Source organism: Parasteatoda tepidariorum, chromosome 1 (assembly GCF_043381705.1).
Source record: "Parasteatoda tepidariorum isolate YZ-2023 chromosome 1, CAS_Ptep_4.0, whole genome shotgun sequence".
Taxonomy (NCBI): Eukaryota; Metazoa; Arthropoda; class Arachnida; order Araneae; family Theridiidae; genus Parasteatoda; species Parasteatoda tepidariorum.
The window spans coordinates 63,565,461-63,585,620 of NC_092204.1; the positions used below are offsets into that span (position 1 = coordinate 63,565,461).

Below are 20,160 nucleotides of genomic sequence, written 5' to 3' on the forward strand. Positions count from 1 at the left end.
CCCTAAAAATTCTGGGAAATTTCGATTTTAATTTTTTTTTTCTATCTGGGGAAATATTAGGGTCTGAGATTCTTTTGCACCTCTGCTTATATCTACAATGCATGAAAAAAAATATGGACCACCCAGAATAACTTTTGATCTTCATGTTCTAGGACTCTATCTTAATGATTCCAGGAGTGACCTACAATATGCTAATTAATAAGTGCTGATGATATTTGTTTGTCCAAAGATAATTCCATGTAAAAAATAAATTTAAGCTAGCATTTATTATTTTTTTATTATATGTAATAATAGTCTAAAAATTTTGAACTGTTAAGTAGATAATTTTTTACATCGCTTTAAAGTATATAATTTTACTTGGCAAAATATGAAATTTGAGCAAAATCAGTTAAATAGTTCCTGAGAAATTGAATTTTAAACATATGACTTTTTTAAAAGTTTCATTAATTATCAATATTTAGTATGATTATTTGAATAAATTTCCTAATTACATGTTATTTTATTATGTTATAATAGTTTTTGTATGTCCTCATTCGAATAGCTTTGATTTTCGGTCTTGTTCATACAAAACTGAAATATGAACTTTTTGTACAACGAGCTTCAAAACTGTTTGTGATCGCATGCTTCGGGAAATAGAGGAGTTAAAATGGGCGCAAATGAAAATTGATTTTACATATGATGAATAAGATTATTGTTAAGTGTATTTTGTATAAGATTGTTTTTGTATATTTATTTTCATAATTTATGAAAATTGACGTAGGATAAATTGCAATTTGAAATAATTGCAATTGCAATTTGATAAATTGCAATTTGAATAATGTTTTTGATAATAATTTTCAAAAAAAGATAAAAGAAGGAGTCTAATATTAGAATATATGATTGATTGATTTCTTTTAATTTTATATGTATATTTTCATATTTATAATAGCTAATACGTCTTTACCTCAAAATTTTGAGTTGACAATTGTCAAAAAAAAAAAAAAAAAAAAACCCCTTAATAACATAACGGTTGAAACCGTCAATTGTCAAAAACTTGCCAACCATGATAATGGCTAAAGAATCTTAAATAGCTGGGATTAAATGAAAACGATATCTGGAGCATGCGGCAAATCAAGTCGCAAATACATTTGAATCTCTACTAAAAGAAATTAAAATTAACTACTTCAGCAGTCATTTTCAACAAAATATCAAAAATTGATTCATTATTCATCAAACAGGTAACCATTATTGTTTGTAAAGGTTTTCTATTTCAAAATAAGATAATTAGTAACAAATTGATAAATATTTAATCTATGTTCTTATGTATTATATGTCATTGTCTTTAATATAATGAGAATATTTTGAAATACTACATAGGAAACAAACTAATCCTGTATGTGTGTTAAGATGGACTAACTATCAGAGTGCATTTTAATCTAACGGAAATTGATTATTTTGTCTGACAGGTAACCATTATTGTTTATTATAAAAGTTATCTAATTTTATTAGCAATTTTTACAATGTCTACCTAAACAGTTCCTGTCATTACTAATGATACATGTAATGGTTCTGTGAATCTTCTTATGTGTTAGTACTTACGCCTTAAATGTGTTAGTAAGCAAATGCAGACCTTATTCATCAGACTTGATTCCAATAGATCTTTCAAAGAGTCAAAGGTTTCTATTGAACTTCTTATGATGAGGATTGGAAAAATTCTTCCTCATAGATTGGTTGTTTTGATTTATATTAAGATTTTTTTCGTTTAAGCCAATTTTTTATCATTCAATTGAAAGAAGAGGTCAAATAATATTTCATGATTTAAATTAAAAGCAACTAAATCACTAAAAACTATTTCATTAAAAGTTTTTTCTAACTATTAATCAATATTTTCAATAGGTAATTTAAAAATATCCATTTTTGTTGGATAATTATAGTAACATGATGAAAAAGAATTTTAACTGAAGGTTTTAGTTGTTTTATGCATAACAAGTTTATGACTGTGCGAGTTCTAAACACCATTGCTTGTCAGTAAACATAAAAATGCCATGCATAACCCTCAGAAATGTCAATAAAAGTAATTGGTTATTGAGTTTAGAGTTAAATAATTCTAAATTCTATTACAATTATTTGTTGTAAAAATTTAACATTTATTGAAACTTCCATGCTTACATCTTTATTCAATGCTATTTTTTTTGGCTTAAAATCTAATATGTAGCATTACAATTGAAAAGTTTTCCAATGAAAAATTGCATGGTATAGATTAAATACAGTCTGGCAGACTTAGCAGTTCTGTGGTTTGTATGAAATTTTTAAATTTGTATTTACTTAATATGTAAAAAAAATACAGTCAGGAGCTTGCAGCTCCACATATGTGTACCTTGGTATGTATGGCAAAATTTATGACAGCGTAGTAGTCAAGTGAAGTTTCAAGTATTCAATTTTATATCTGTTTAGTAATATTTTTATGTGTATTTTACTTAATTGTTTTATATTAAGGTATTTTACTTACCTTTAATTACTTTAACTTTTTGTGTTTTTTTTCCAGAATATTGAAATTAAACCTCCAAAAATTAATTTTTATAGTCTTTTTAATAATTATTTATTTTGCGTTGTTCGCATAATTAAAATTGTATTTTAATTAATTGTTTTGTTTTAAGGCATTTTACTTACATTTAATTACTTTAACTTTTTGTATTTTTTCCCAGAGTTTTGAAATTAAACCTCCGAAAATTAAATATTTTTTTATAGTCTTTTCTTTTCAATAATTGTTTATTTTTCTTTTGCATAATTAAAATAGTTAAACTGAGGCATTGGTATTGCCTCTCTTGTAAAATAACTATATATATATTTTTTCTAAATAATTATTAAATCTATTCATCATTGTATTTAAATCTACCATAATATAATATTATGCATGCTTGTTTCTACTTTTTTGTTTATCTCATCATGAATTATGGTAGTAAAATTTCGGAACTGTATAATAATTTTTTGCTATATTACTTCATACTTCAGTAGTGAAGAAGTTAAACTGAAAGTATTTTTTGAAATAAAAGAAAACTAAAAGATTTAACGGAATTTGTTTTTTTCAAAAAAGCCAGCTTCGTTTTTTTCTTAAAAAAAAACAAAAAAAAAACATTTTATTAAAACTATAATTTAAATCATAGTTTAAGCCACATTTGTTTAATTCTCTTTACTTAGATATAAATATAGTTTAAAGTTAAGTTGTGATATTTTATTAACCATTGACATGTTATTGTAAATAGCAAATTTCATTTTTTATTTGTAACATAAATTTAAAAAAAATTACCTTAGAATTTAATTTAATATTGTTCGCATGCATTTTTATGAATTGCAATGTTGACAGTTAAAATGATCTGAATTTTTAAAGCCTTCTCATCGACACTTTCAACTGTCATTCTGTGTCCATTTATTGTATGTTTAAAGTGTGAATTTCATTTTTGGGTTGACCAATGACATTGGGTTGACCAAAGACCCTTTCAGGGGTCTGTCCAGGCCGAATTTACTACCGTTTAGCGGTACCTTCACAAATTCAACTTTAGGAAAAACGGTAGTTTCACAAATTCAATTTTGGAAAAACGGTAGTTTCACAAAATACTTTTTCTTAAAATTTCATTTTTGTATCCCTTAAGAAACGATAAATCCATATTTTTGTGTTGATTTCTTAATATAATTTTTAATTTTTCACAAATTACGTCTAAATTTTCACAAAATAGGTACCTGTCAGAAAAACCTAGACAGACCCCTGTTTGCAACACACGCACAATGTCTTTCGCATTCTTAATGGAGAAGCTAAAGCTGTCCCTCTTGAAGTATGTGAACAGTGATTAAATGAAACGTTACCAAATTTACTTCAAGGATACAGTTAAAATGATGTTTTCAATATTGATGAAATGGGTTTATTTTTTAAATGTCTTCCAAATAAGACTATGATGTTTAAGGATGAAAACTGCTCAGAGGGTAAAATGAGCAAGGAACGTTTGACTGTCCTAGTTGAAGGAAATGCGTCTGGGACAGAGAAATTGCCCTTACTTGTTATCGGAAAATACCGAAATCCCCGATGTTTCAAGAATGTAAAAACGTATCCTTTGGATTACAAGTCTAACAAAAAGTTTTGGATGACATCAGTTTTATTTGAAGACTATGTAAGAAAATTGGATCGGAAATTCTTCGCTAAAGAAAAGTGATACTCTTTATGGATAAATGCACAGCGCATAGTGATCTACCTAATTTGAAAGCAGTAAACTTGCAGTTTCTCCCGCCAAATACAACAGCAAAGTTGCAGCCGATGGACCAGGGTATCATAAAGTGCTACTAACAGTCTTATCGTAAATGGCTTGTCAGAAAAATGATCTTAAATATTGTAAGCATTTAGAAGATTTGTAATTAATAAGCATTAATTAAATAATGCGACAATATTTTGAAATTCCAAAACCGAAACTAACGGTAAGTCGAACTTCCTATATGTCGAAGTTTTTCGTCAGTCCTATCAGATTCGAGTTATCGCGAATTCACTGTAATTAGTTTTTAAATCTGATTCTAATCATGCAAAAAAAAAAGAAAAATTAAGTATTTAAATATAATTTTTATCTAAGTAACTTTTGCTGGTAATGAAATCGGAAATAAGCAGCAAAAAGCAAGATATAGAGATTAATTTTCTGCAATCTCATAAAATCTAAACATAAAATAATGTAAATAGTTTCTGAGATATTGATAAGAGGAGGCTGAAAATTAACATTTTTCTATGATTTCTATGTGCTGCGCGTTTTATTCTTTTGTAAATGTCTTAAAAATCTGAATTTCGATTATTTGTTTTAATTCATCATTTTATTGTTCTGAAATTGAATAAGGTTCTATTTTTAGTTTTAGAAACGGCTAAATGGAGAAAGTTAACTTTTTTTGAAAAGTCTATTCTATACAAAATAAATTTAGTGAGTGAAATCTATAAAAAAATAGCTTCTTTTTACAAATACTTTATTAATGAATTTTTTATATGTACATTTCCATTTTTACGCAAATATATCTTTGTATATATACATGGATAAGTAAAAATATAATCCGTCTTAGATATTTTTGCCTCAATTTTTACTTGTTTAGATCATTCAACTTGAAATTATATTCAATACAATTCATTTTCATCCATTTTTTAAATTATTTCTTTTAACATGTGTACTTATTTTTGAAATTGAAAGAGATGTGTTTCTGGACTTTTCTTTGTTAGAAGTAACAAAAGATTGTCTTCTCACTGACATACTCTCACAGCAGTTGCATTTAGGTGCAATTAAACAATGGCACATTGGCATTGGATGCTTTTTACGTTGTGTTCCACGCTATATTCAATATCACAATTTCTTTTAAAGATTTCTGTTCTAAAGCAGGGATATGGCTCTCAGCGTTCGCATGAGCTGCGTAAGAGCGGTCGCCAAGGTCGTCGCACGTTGCATTAAAACACTCATTTTCGGATCATCTATTTTCGTACCTATCGCATGTTGGGCAGCTTCAACTGTATAAAAATAGGATACGGCCACTTCTTTGAGTTTCTCTACAAGATACTGAACAGGTTCTCCTGGCGAGCTTCGTATAACGACTAATTCCCCAATCGCCGTCATACGATTCAGCAGGGCGACACAAATAGCCATGTTTTCGATCATTTTTTCAGATGATTCCATGGCACTTTTAACAAACAGTTTCGATGAAGTCACAAATTGACGTGACTCGTTCACCAACGCGTCTTTTGCGATAGTGAATTTTTCACGATCGATGGCTACCTCATTGAGTTTGGAAGCGCTTAAATTGATCTTTTTCAAATGCATGACCATCGCAGAAATGTCCTTTTGTGCTTGCTGGAATGGCCCACAGGATTGGCTGCCCGATATCACATTTCTGTCACTAAGTCCATTCATTTGTTTGCTATTTGGAATGCAACCGTTTGAAACTCTTGGATCCTTTGTGCTTTGCAAATCAGGTCTTTGCTTGTCAGCCTTTGGCAATATGAAAGCATTCGTGAAGCCATTAATGTGGTTACCTGGATTAGAGCAATCCCCATTATAGCCGCTGTCCCTTTTTCCGACTTCGCTTGTGTGATCTGGTTGTAGATTGGAAGGTTTCGGTAAAACAGCATTTTTCAATGGACCTCGATTAAAAGATCTACGTAGTCGATTCTGAAAGAGAAAAATGTAAGCATTGAGATCACAGCAAACAATTATAAAATATTTTTTTTTCTCTTAAAAAGTTAAAAGGGGAAAAAATTATTTCAATTATTTATTTAACTTTTTACAAAATATTACATTTTGGTGTTATATTTAAAAAGTTATTTAAGTCATTGAATGTAATTTGCATTGAATGAGTGTTAACATGCAATTATTTATTCACAGAGTAATTAATGAATCAAAAATATTTTCATAGAATGAATTTGCATTAAATGCTTCTTCTTTCCCCTATGAAATCAGTGCATAGCAAAGCCTACTTTTTATATATAATTTCAGAAATTGTTCTAGCTTATTCCAGCTAGCTTCTCTATTCTTTTTCACAAAAAGTCTTAATTTCTCACATAAATTATGTGTATTGATATAAGAAATTGTTGAATTACTGATTTTAACTCATTAACAGTTTTGCACGTAAAAAGTTGCATTTTAATCTACAGTCTTCTCCGCAAATCAAAACCGGTTTTCATATTTAATGGATAGGGGAGAAACATTCTCCCAATTTTGCCCATTTGCTAAAATACCAGTGGGTTAAATTATGTGTGTTGATTTAAGGAATTAAAATTTGCTAAGATCTTTTGATTTGCACTACAAGGGGTGATCAAATGAAAAGGTACGAAACGACGTAAAAACGTAACAATTAAATATTTGCATATTCCGCTATGGGAGAACGTAGCGAGACATCTCGGGATGCGATTGGAGTCTCTGACTGGGATCGGAGCATGCGCTGGTGCCCGCATGAGCAGGAGAGAGCAGAGGCTCTTATCAAAAGCGGCGTCCAAATGATGCGGCAGTCCATATGAGGACCGGATGGCGTTCGCGTTGCAAAATTCGACGATTGAGGAGCAGCGAGGTGTTATCCGATTTCCTCGAGCACAGAAAAACCATTACCTCCGATGTGTACTGTGAGACACTCTGACGCCTACGCAGATCCATCAAGAACAAAAGACCGGGGCTGCTCACGTAGGGTGTGGTTCTGCTCCACGATAACGCGCGTCCACACGTCTCCAGACTCACACATATGGAACTGGCCAAGTTCAAGTGGCAGACGTTGAACCATCCACTTTACAATCCGGACTAGTCACCCTGCGATTTCCATGTGTTTGGTCCACTGAAGAAACACCTGAAAGGGAAGCTCTTAAACTCGGACGACATACTCAAGGACGTGAAGGACTGGGTCTCGTCAAGACCCCAGGAATTCTGGGAACAAGGAATCCTGCGGCTTGTTCATCAGTGGGATCGCTGTGCACAGACCTATGGTGTATATTTTGAATAAAGTCTGCATTTGTACCCACCGTGTCGTTTCGTACCTTTTCATTTGATCACCCCTTGTATTTTTGGTTTTTTTGGACACTTTTTTGCTTTTATTCCAAGGACCAACCTCTTTTTTACATTACAGAAATTAGTAAAAGACAGGGTAGATTTCGAAATCGCTGAGTCAAGGAAGAAAATATTTACAATTTGTTTTTTCACTTTTTTGAGATTAACCAATGAGGAGTCATGAATCAACAAATTGGCCATTGAAAACCATTCATCCTGAGTAAGTTGAAGTTAACATAGTTTCCTAGTCTGTGGTATTGTAAGTTTTTCATAAAATATTGAGCTTGGCTCAGTACAACCGCATCTTACACTCACATAATTGTATTCTACATTCAATCACTTCACTTGCCTTTATAATAATTATTTGTAATGTTATTTTGCCTTGTGTGGCTGGCTATACGAAAATTACCCTTATAGTAGTATTTTATGGTTATATTTAAGATATTTTTTATATTTAAAATTATTTAAGATTTCTATTGTAAGGAAGTAAATGTTTAAAGTTATTTTAAAAGTAATAAATGGGTAAATGAAATTAAAAATATGAAAGAAGGTATATTTAGCACACCTTTAATGATTTCCAATCGTCCAATCTCAGTTTACAGTATTTTGTTAAAATTTAATGTCCGTTTTTTCTAAAATTAAATTATGTTTTATCAACGTTTTATAATCATGTTTCAACTCATAGTAGTTAAAGTTTGTGTTTAATTTTATAAAATATAAAGTTTAAATTAATTTCATTAAATTTCAAATTTTCCAACCCAATATCTTTCATATTAGTTATTACTAAATTTTTACATATTTTGCAGCAATTGTATTTAAATTAAATATGGATTGTATAAAAAATACTCAGAGAAAAATAATAATATAAGTAAAAAATATGTCCCCTTCCACCTACAGAGTTTTATGTTAGGCAGGAAATCGACATGGTATTTTAGTGTGGAAAGGGAGTAATATACAAATATGAAGCATCATAAGTATGGGAACATTTCTGTTGTCTAAATTTTTTGACTTCTTTTATATTTTAATTATTTTTAATGATATGTGAATAGCATTGGAACCATTGAAACTAATATCAGTGTTTTGTAGCAATATTTCAGTTCTTTTATGGTTTTGATCACCAAAAATGTCATTATACTACATTTGTTAACTTTTTGATAATTGTTTTTTTTTTTTTTTTCGTGAAAAGCAAAAATTTTGGTCTTGCTAGTACTTTAAAACTGAAATTTCATCCCTTACATCAATCTACAAGGAGTGATCAAATGAAAAGGTACGAAACGACGTAAAAACGTAACAGTTAAATATTTGCATATTCCGCCATGGTAGAACGTAGCGAGACATCTCAGGATGCTATTGGAGTCTCTGATTGGGATCGAAGCATGCGCAGGCGCCCGCATGCGCAGGAGTGAGCAGAGGTTCTTATCAAAAACGGCGTCCAAATGATGCGGCAGTCCGTATGAGGAACAGAAACTCGAGCACAGAAAAACCATTAACTCCTATGTGTACTGTGAGACACTCCGACGCCTACGCAGGTTCATCAAGTACAATAGAACGAGGCTGCTCACTGAGGATGTGGTTCTGCTCCTTGAACGCGCTTCCACACGTCTCCAGAGTCACACACATTGAATTGGCCAAGTTCAAGTGGGAGACGTTGGACCATCCGCCCTACAATCCGGACATGTCGTCCTGCGATTTCCATGTGTTTGGCCCACTGAAGAAACACCTGAAAGGGAAGCTCTTCAACTCTGACGACGTACTCAAGGACTCTGTGAAGGACTGGGTCTCGTCACGGCCACAGAAATTCTGGGAACAAGGAATCCTGCAGCTTGTTCATCAGTGGGATCGTCGTGCTCAGGCCTATGGTGTATATTTTGAATAAAGTCTACATTTGTACCCACCGTGTCGTTTCGTACCTTTTCATTTCATCACCTCTTGTATGAAGTTAGTACTAAATTTTTAAAGAGTTTTCGAAAATTCAATTGCTACTAAAAAATAGAATTGATGTTTGAACAATCATATATATGAACATAAGTATGGTATAGTATGAATAAAATAACTTTTTTAAGAACTATTTTTTTACTTTATTTGAATTAATTAGCATAGTATAGTATGAAATATATAATTACCATTTGAAAATTACTTCTGGAAGGATGTAAGTGATTTTCACTCAATTCATCATTTTTCGGTTCATCCTTTATACCATTACCCAAGTCTGCAATACTTGTGAAAGAAATTGATCGAACAATATTTGAAGGCTCAGAGTTAAGACCATTATTCCACAAATCATCACAACTACCAGTGAAGGATGGATTTTGTAAATTGGGTAATTCAAGAGACGTCAAATTAGAAACATCATTATTTTCAGTTCCCGGCATGTCGAGTAAAATGACTGAGCTGTCTGAACTTGTAGTTGAAGACGGAGAAGTGATGGACAACGGTGAAGTTACATCATCTACACAAGATGTTTTAAGTGTGGGCGGAACAGGAAGTCCATCCGGTCCCATTTTATTACTTCTACCAATAACATCTGATGGTCTTTCAAAGACTGGTGTTGAATCACTACTTGATGGACTGTTCCATAATCCATCCAAGTCGTCACTGACTATGGTATCACTGTATGAAGTTAAAGAGGACGTAAGAGTATCATACCCTGAGGAGTCACCACTGTGTGAGCCAGAGTCAGTATTGGAGCTCAGGTTGTCAAAATCAAGGAGAAATTGACTTCTCCTGTCAGAAGACTTTATTTCAGACCAAAACTGTTGCAGCTCTTTAAAACTACTTTCTGTTTCTTCAGTCTGGAACATTCTTTTGATATCGTCTGCTGCTGCCATAAAGCGTGCTATTACTTCATTTTGAGCTTCAGTGCTTGGGCTGGAACTTGGAGGAGGTGGGATGATGTAGGCTGATATATCCTCGTTGGATACATATCCTTCTTCCGTTTCCTTTGGAGGTGGAGGTATTGTTAAATTGGCAATAAAGGAATCAATGCTATCTAATTTAGAAATGGTTTTGTCCATAGTTTCTGGATCTACTGGAGGATAACTGTGATTTAAGGCTGGACTCGTTGAACTACTTTGACCAGTGTGTCTTTGAATTTCTCCTTAAAAAGAAAAATATTATAATTTAAAGTATAGACTTTCAAGAATGCTATTTGTTTTTAACTAATGCATCAATTTGATTTCATAAAATAAAAAAGAGACATCGAAATATGTTTATTGTTTAACAGCTAATTTTTCTTTTACAAAAATCTATCAAATCAGGCAAGGTTGGATGCTTGACATTTTTGATTTTGTTGAAATTTTTAGGATATGCTCTTTATGCTACACTATTAAGCATATGTTTTTTATTTTTGCCCAGAAAACTGAAGATCCTCTTGAATTTAAGAGAAAAACATCTAATTAAATTCTGCAATACTTTTTATGAAATGAGTAAACTAGGGCACCGAATTAAAAATCTTCGAAATAAGGCTATTTTTCTTAGACTTTGACCGTCAAAATCTACTTGTGCCAACAGTGAACCTGAAAGGTATGAATTTCTGTGAATACATACTTCTGAGTAATACTTTAAGAAATTAACATATGTGTTGTCTTCATTCGGCGTGACTCTAAAAAAGCGAGAAACGAAAATTTTGCCCAACTTGCAAAGTCATTAACTGCCTATACCAAAATACTCTAAGTATGAAATTTGTTGTAAAATTATAGCAGAAACAAAATCTATTCTCAGATCTATGGTTACTGATTCAACTTTTATATAAGAGGGCCCTAAATTTTGAAGCCCGTACTTGAGTAATTGAATACAGAACAGAGTTATGGGAAAGTTGTAAATGGTTTTAAAAAATATGATGTAGGCTCAATATATACCCGCCCCCAATGTGAGTTTTAGTCCTTATCTAGAGTTGACTGAGGGAGGATAACATACTCGTTGTTATCTAGGCAAGTGATACGCTTCTGGTAATTTTTTTACGCTAAATCAAATGAAGTCGCACATTTTCATTTTTAATAGAAAATTTAAGTTCATATGAGAATGTAGATGCATATAAACTGATTTCTCACCTACACAAGGGAAAAAATTATGAATAGCAAAATTTAGTACATTTAAAAAAATATACATAACTTTTAATTTATAATAATGCTTTAAATTTATAACTTGAAGAATGTTTTCAAAGGAATGTTAGCATTGGCAGAAGTTGTTGACATAAAAGTATTTATTGACCGAAATATAAAATTTAATAGTAACACAAAATCGGTAAGGTAACAAAAACGTTGTGTTCAAATGATTGACATAAGTTTGAACATAATTGAACAATATATCTAAAAAATAGCTTTTAAAGATTAACAATAAGTTAGTGCAAGGCTCTGCATTTATTTTCTCAATTTCATTCCCGAGATTAAAATTTCTGATTTTATATAATTAGTTATTTTTGTATTAGGAGAAAGATTTTTGTTTATAAGCATTTTGTGCGTGAGAAGAGGTCAAACTAAATATAGAGAAACGCATGGTGAGAGTCTCGAGTTATTCATATATTTTATACAACTGCTGAAATAAGTAATTTTTTCCCCTTACCTTTAGAAGTGTCTTCATTTGTGCTAGATCTTGTACCAACATTGCATTTTGCGAATTCTGTTTGGAAGACCTTGGAGTCCAAGAAATCTGCTGGAGGTGCATTAGGTGAAGATCCAGCAATTGTTCTTGTTTCCATATCCGGTGTAATAGGAGGTGGAATCATCGTCAAATCTATGATATCCGGATCTAAGCAAATAACTTCTTCCGCGATTGGTATATTCTCTTCCATTTGTAACTGTTTTAATATATCCAATATGTTGTTGCCGGAGCTTAAATTTGGTAATAAATCTGGACTATGCAGTCCAAAGCTGGAATCTCTTCGCATCTTTGAGTGGGCACCGTTTATAGAGCTTCTGAGTGGCGTCGAGCGATGTAAGGGACTTTCATTTGGAGTGCTATCAGTATCACTTTCGGAAGGAGAGATTTCACCCTCAGGTATGATGGATTTTATATCTTCAATTTTACTCGTATTGTCTGATTGCGCTAGAAGTAGCAACGAATCAGCAGCTTTCAGGTTAGCATGCTCTTCTGGGTTATGTTCAATGGAGAGATACGACTCGACGTTGCTGATGATTTGATTCATTTCTGACACCCGCTTGATCACTTCGTCGTTCTTTGCTTCATAGATGTCGACATCGACGTCTCCAGAACTGTCTTCCAGAAGCTCCATTGATATAACGGTCTGATAATCTATCCCTGGGTGACGTTCATCGATAATTGTACGATAGGGTGAATTTCTTCTGAGGTCCTCTTCAGCCAGATCTTTGCTTTTGTACTCTTGCTGTTCTTGTTGCTGGGATAATGTTTCATTCATGTTGTGATCAACAGATGAAGGTGATAATATCACAGATTTGGCTTGCTTTTGCTTTGGTGATTGCCTACACAGAGTTAAGGTCTAGAGGAAAATAAAAAGGACATTGAAAACAGCAACATTAAAATAAAGCAATTTGAAGTGAATAATTATTGAAATTAGTTGCAAATTGTTTAAAAGCTGATCTTTAATGAGATTATAACGATTTGAAGTCTGTTCCATAATTTCAAAGTACTGCGAAATAAAAAAGAGAGGAAATTCAAACATTTAACTTCTGAAGTTAAATAACATTTCATGGTTTGATAATTGTAGCTTAATTTATTTGCCAAATTAGAGATAAAATGTTGAGTTGATGTATTATTAGCTATTCTAAACCCATTAATTAAAATTTCTCCAATTATTTTCACATTTACGTCTTTTGTCTAATTGTTGTCAGTTAATTGATTAAATTTACGTTGAATATAATATAGTGTTTAATGAGGAAGTGAAATATTTCTTACAGAATGTGTTTGTAATTTCTGCACTGAATTTTTCTCTCTTTAGGTCTTCTCGCATATTTATTTCGGATTTTTCGAAATAAAATATGCGAATCCAAATCATATGTACGATCCAAATCACATTTTGTTGTCATTTAAAGGTAGATGGGAAAACTAGCTAAAAAAATACGTAATTGATTATGTTTTAATCGTATATTCTTTCAAGTGTAAGTCAGTACAATAAAAGTTAATCAATATAACTGAGTCTTATTTCGTTGAATTTGCTGAAAATTATTTTAGGACATGAAATTCGTGAGGTTTAGCATCAATGGTTCCTGGAACTGTGTAGACTCATCGGTTAATTCTTGTGACTGAAAGACAGACTTCAAAAAAACATTACACACGCAAAGCATGCTAATAAAGACAAAACTGATAGTTTCAATATGGAAGATGACTTGATTATTTTTTGCTGATCTACAAATTGAACACCAAGAAATTATGCTCTCTAAAAAGAATATGCGAAATTATGAGTTTGATAATCTCTTGGGGAGATAAATATGTTGGCATTCCAAAATTACACAAGAGATTAAAGAGATTTTTTTCTCTCTAGATTTGTTATAGTCTCTTAAAAAATGGAGTGTCCTGAAAGTTTCAGGAGTTTATTAAATAAAAAACAACAATAATAGAACGTGCGAACTTGCGTGCGAACTAAAAATTATGCAAACCCATGGTTTCATTATTATTATTATTATTTTTTTTTTTTGCATTCTAATATATCCTACCATCCTAGCCATACCATACTTATAGATCGTCCTCATTTTAATTGAAAAAAAAAGAGGTACAGCAATCTTTTTATGTGATCTGTGATATGCAATTTTATGAGAAAGTAAATATTTTTCTTTCAATCAGTGGGGGCGCCACCTACGTATAGAGACTGTCATCTTTGATATCCTGAAACGTGTTTCAAATAATACGACCCAAAGAATTTATCATTTTCTTCAAAAAAGGAACAAAAATGTTCAATATTTATTATAAATGTCATTTTAAAATTTATTCCTATGCTTATAAGAACTACAGGTTCTTTAACCATTTACAAAGAAATAATTGCTTTTAAGTTTGTTCTGCGGTCTATTCGAGAATCCTCAGTACCGAAAATTTAAGGATTAAATATTGCAGTAGTGGTCAAATTTATCATGATAGTAGAAAATCAACTTGGAAATATAATGCAATTGCGAAGAATGTTGTGTGATAGAAATCGAGATGTCTGAGCTGAAGTCACTTCACGTACTTGCCTACTTGCAATGTATCAATGATTAATCTGTTATCAATAGCAACTAGTGATCAAACAGATGTAATCTACCTTTTTTTTCGAGTTCGCACGTAATTCGTTCATGTTTGTCTATTTTATCTTAAACATCAAATGAATAGAATTAGACGAAAACAATGTCTTCAGGGAATGACATTTTCTCACTAAGAACGTTTTATGCAGCAGCCCGTTCCATGAACAATCATAATATTACGGCAATTGATAATGCCAAAGTGATCTATTTCAGTTTATAAGTTCGAACAACTCGATACCGTTGTATAAAAATTGGTCTCTAATTTAATGTGATCCCATTACAAGTGACTTTTAAAATTTATTAAACGCATACCTATTATCCCAGAAAGAAATCTGACGTTTCATTATAACTAATGAGTCAGAAGTTAAAGAAAAAATCACTGAAATTTTCAAATATTCGAAAGTGTCAATTCCGTTAAAAAGATTTTCTAAATGTTATTTTCAGTATTTAATTGTAGCGTCCATTCTTCAAGGTATGTCCCAGTTCTATAAGTTCTTTTATAAATTAAGGTTCATTTAGCAAATGTAAGTTCTGTGACACTATAAATGTTAGACTCGTTAGGCTTTTATTTTAGTATTTGGTTTATAAATACATCCGATGTCAAAAATCACCGAGGTTCTTATGTATTTATTAGAAAAAAAGTTCTTACCTCACATGGGATATAAATAGGTGGTGGTATTGCTAAATCAAGAGTTCTCAACCCAGGCGTATTTGGACGGGGTGGGTAACTCCATGGAGCTTCGTGTACCACATGCCTATTATGGAAACTAGGAACTGTAGGAAAAAAAATTCGATTAATTCTTCGTTATTTGTTTTCATTTTTTTTTGTTAAAATGCATTTTTTTATTGAATTTTCAAAGACATGAAGAGTATGTCTTCAAAAGCGTTTTCTGCTAGAAAAATATTGATATGGTATAAAATGGAAAAATGTAATAATCAATCTATAAATTTCTTTCTTTAAATGAGTTGAACTTAAGTCATGTAATGATAAGTAGATCCAACTTATTTTCACATTCTTTTAAAACAGCAAACAAAAGTTTAAAGAAAAATATAGTATATATAAAAGTAATGTTTTTCAATAAATGTGATTGTTTATTGCACGTATTTTTTAATCATCAAAACTTTTCTACTCAAATTTTGATATCTTGCATTTTTTTAAATAACTTATTATGAAAATCTTGTTATTTCTTATTAATATTAAAGAGATCGTATAGCTTCTGAATTAAATTAAAGTTGAATTTTCATAAGTTTCTATGAATGCTTTATTTATTTTTCATTCATTTCATTGGTTCACTTTATGATAAGCATAACTGGTTTCAAAAATTTGTCATAAATTTAAATTTCAAATTATCACAAAGGTGCATCCACTGTCACTCCCTAACCGCGTTGATTAAATTTATAAAAATTTACCAGCTCAATATAAATGATACGAGGAAATATGTAGTCTAGTTCGCTTGCTCATGAAAGATACGCCATCATCTCATAGTTTTTAAGATCACTGACAATATCTTTCTCAGTCATGAAAAATTGTATTTACATTAGCTTCATACTATAGAAAAATTTATTTGAAAATGCTTAAGATAAAACTAAGCGCATAGCTAATAAAAATTTCGAGTTTATGTTGTGAATAACGATTTAATTGAATCTGTATTTCTGGAACACGTACCGGTTACCTCAAAAATGGCCGATGGTCTTTTAAAAAGTAACTTTTAAAAAATATGGAAAGGGAAAGAATTGTACGGCCTGATGCGTTGTTTCGGAAACTAGATGTATTCTGTTCCATTTTCAAATTGGCAACAATTTTGTCAAGAGATGGCACTGTTAGTTAGATGAACTAAACAAACAATGTTTCTTGCTGCATGTTAGATTATTCCAACAGAAATTTCTGCTAATTTTGCTATCAGGGTAGGCCATGTTATAGCTCGCAGCAAATTGGTGGTTATTTTGAAAATATTGTTTTATAGTTTTCTCAGTTATCTGCGCATTTGTTGATGAACTTTGTGAAACATTCTTAAAGCTATAAGTTATCAGGTTTCCTAAGAATGCAGCAAACCGTATCTTATTTTCAATCACAAATCGCCGGTTGTTATTTTTTTATTTTATTTCCAATGAGCTGCACAAGTGCGCACTCATGAGCAGACCTAGTGCGTTCTCCAGAAGTGGTATCCACTCTTTCAGGACCACCACAATGGGTGAGATATCGTTGGCCATGTTAATTTGGACGTCTAGTTTCTGCCACACTAGATGGCAGCACAAAAACTCTTATTTGGACGCTAAAGTGCACTAGGAATTTAATTTTGCCAGAATAGTCGGTTGTTATTAGAGCTGTATATATACAATAAGCAACATTTATACGCCAACATTCATGGCAATTTTGATTGCCAATTATGGTAATTTTCAATTACAGTTTTGTACAGCCTACGTACCTGTTTCGACTTGAGAAAAATTTGACTTGTCATATTCTATAAGCAATTCTTTACAGATAAAAAGGCGATAATACCCTTTTAACAACAATATAAATTCTTCTGCATCTTTTTCCTCCATACTAAATGCTAGCTTCTATAGAAAATAAAATGAACATGATTATTATTCATAAAAATATACGTATAAATTTTTTTATTCATAATTTTTTACTGACTAAAATCAAAAAGTTCTATAATCGATTCTTATGAAAAGTCTTATGTTTTATTAATTTTACTGTAATGTTAAATTTTATTCATTATAAAAAATAATTATAATTAACAAAATAAATTATAACTTAATTAAAATACAATAATCATAACTATTAACTTATGAAATGTATTGTAACTAATGAATCATAAAAATAAGTTATAATTGATTAATAAAAATTAATAATTCAAGAATTTTTTTATTGGGTTTGAGTTAAACAGCAATCTAATTTTGGTAGTTAAAATTTTAAAAATATATTACAATTTAAATCGTCTTTTGCAGCTTCATTTAAATTCTTTTGCATTCTAGTGATGATTTTTCATGTTTTAATTAACGGTTTAAAAATAGCTTTAATTATGCTCCAATTTTTATACTTGGTCTACAAACTTTTAATTAATAAAACAAACGAAGTGTCTTGTTTTTAAATCCATATATATATATATATATATATATATATACGTTGATTTAATCATTGCTACTAACTTTTAATTATTAAAACGAATTAAGTGTTATGTTTTTAAATTATTCATATGTTTGGATTTAATTTAAACTATAGCTTTTAATTAATAAAACAAACTAAGAGTCAAAATCATATTAAATGTACAATATAGCATTCGAATCTTTTATGTAAATTAAAAATTGAGGAAAAATGTCATCAATCATATAAAATATAAATTTAATTTAATTAACATCAAAATTATCTTCGAAAAATAATAAAATTTTTTGTGAGTATCAAGAGTACCTTATGAGTATTAACCTTCTGAGTTACATTATGTTATGAGTTAACGTTATGAGTAACATTATGAGTTAATCAATAATGTTGACTCTGTATGAATAAAAGTTTATTTTTACCTGTCTGTCAGCATCTTTTGTTGTTAGTTCAACAAGACATGAGATTTCATCCTCTTTCTTTATTCTTGCTTCAGTTATATCTTCTATTCGGCTAAGTGTAATAGGCTGCAAAGAAATCTCATTAGTTCCATAGAATATCCGATCGCCAAAGGACGCCAACAGTTCTTAGTTGAAAAATATGTTGCAAAAGAGAAAAAAAGAAACATATATAAGTAATTTAATATGATTCCCTCTGTCTTAGGTGGGATATCCTCTAGGCAAAATTTTTTTCTTATTCACTAATTTTTTTAACAATAGGAACATTGTATAAAACTATATTTTTTTCATTAAAAAAAGATTCTAGCATTTTTATGATCTGTTAGTATTATACTATTTAACACGTTGACTGCGCACGCGTTTACAGAGAAATCTCTTTCAGGTCACGAGTACCGCTGTATGAAGCGTATTCGACTAAGTACTCCCCCCGAGATTTTAATAATGCGAGACTCTGTCTTTGATGGTCACAAGAATAATATTACGTTCCGCTTGTTTGCATGGTATCATATCTGTTTCTTTGTGTCCGTTGATTCGCCTCTGCTTCTCATCTCGCCACTTTACACGATCACTTTGAATCTTTGCCGAATAAAGAACATAACTTAGAATCTTTACTCTAATTCGTTGAAGTTTCGAAACGAAAAATGGAAAGCTTATTTTTAGTGAGTCAAATGGCAGCGAACAAGAAAGCTTTTACGAGTCTCACAATTTTCTTAATAAATCCATTTTGTATAATTTTTATAACAATTCAATAGTTTTGTTACTTCCTGTGATATATCTTTTCAAATACATACGAATATCCTTCGCAAGAAGTCAAATAAGGGTCTCCCCAATATGGGTGACGCGGCCCGATCAGAAACTTTGCTGTCACTCGAATATGGGTGACGCGGCCCGATCAGAAACTTTGCTGTCACCCGAATATGCGTGACGGCAAAGTTTCTGATCGCCGCAGTCAACTTGCCAAATCGTAATAAATTATTATAATTTTTATAAGATTACCATAATTATTCCGTGCTTAAAATTTTAACATTTATTTACAATTATAAAATCTTTTTGAGCTGGAATTTCTAACAAAAATTTATAATTGACTAAACTATGCATAATTTTTGAACACTTCATAAGCAGGAAATAAATATTTTTTAATGATCTTTAATAAAACGTATTGTTTGTGCGCGCGTGTGTGTCTCTTTTAACTACAGAAGTGTGTGCATTACGATCCAGAAATTAGGAAAATGATTGGAAAGAGAAATTTTAGCTTCAGATCCTAAAAATCAGTAAAAGTTTTTAATTATTTCCTTCAGGAGAAATTTTTCTCAATGATTTAGTATCAGCCATTGTTCTAAAATTAACTAGAGATTCTATTTTTCTTTCTTCAAATACTTAAACGATAACATCACTGATATTTGTTAGCTCATAGCTTTTTTTACTTAAAAAGTTTTTTGCTGAGTCTTAAATTTTTTTCTTTTCGTTATGTTAGATAAGCTGAAATATTAATTGTAAGCGTGGTTGCTTATGTGGACTATACATGGCAAGAGTACATTTCTAATGAAATCTGAGACTAGTTAATTTTTGTTTTATAATTCTACTTTTCAAATGTGATTTTAAAAAAACTATGCAATTTAAAATCAACAGTAATTTAGTTTAAAATAAAACAAATTACGTTCTAAAAAGTTTCATTAGTATACTTTAAGTTTAAGATCACTAAGATCAATTTATATGTGATTCAAAAGAAAAAGCCGAACAATGAAATATTTGTATAACTAATTTCTTTTCAAATAATGCAGTTCATGAGTGACTTTATCAAGTGGATTGTTTAAAAGCCTTAAAATAACAAACGCAGATGTTCGAAGTCAAAAACAACTTTTGATAAATCTAAATCAACAGTAGTTGCGTAGAAG

The 20,160-nt window shown here is 30.8% G+C and overlaps 1 protein-coding gene across 4 annotated transcripts in view; it reads right to left on the bottom strand.

Moving 5' to 3' along the window:
- Positions 1–4,954: 4,954 nt before the first annotated feature.
- Positions 4,955–20,160, bottom strand: part of LOC107455815 (FERM and PDZ domain-containing protein 4) — a 404,769-nt gene continuing 389,563 nt past the window's right edge. For all 4 annotated transcript variants that reach the window (XM_016073529.3, XM_071181347.1, XM_043047119.2 and 1 more), the window contains 6 exons: positions 18,230–18,334; positions 17,134–17,266; positions 15,357–15,481; positions 12,081–12,975; positions 9,644–10,617; positions 4,955–6,158 (listed from right to left, as the gene is read on the bottom strand). In XM_016073529.3, the coding sequence (XP_015929015.1) occupies positions 5,367–6,158; positions 9,644–10,617; positions 12,081–12,975; positions 15,357–15,481; positions 17,134–17,266; positions 18,230–18,334 (3,024 nt within the window). In that variant the 3' untranslated portion in view covers positions 4,955–5,366. The remainder of the gene's footprint in view (positions 6,159–9,643; positions 10,618–12,080; positions 12,976–15,356; positions 15,482–17,133; positions 17,267–18,229; positions 18,335–20,160) is intronic.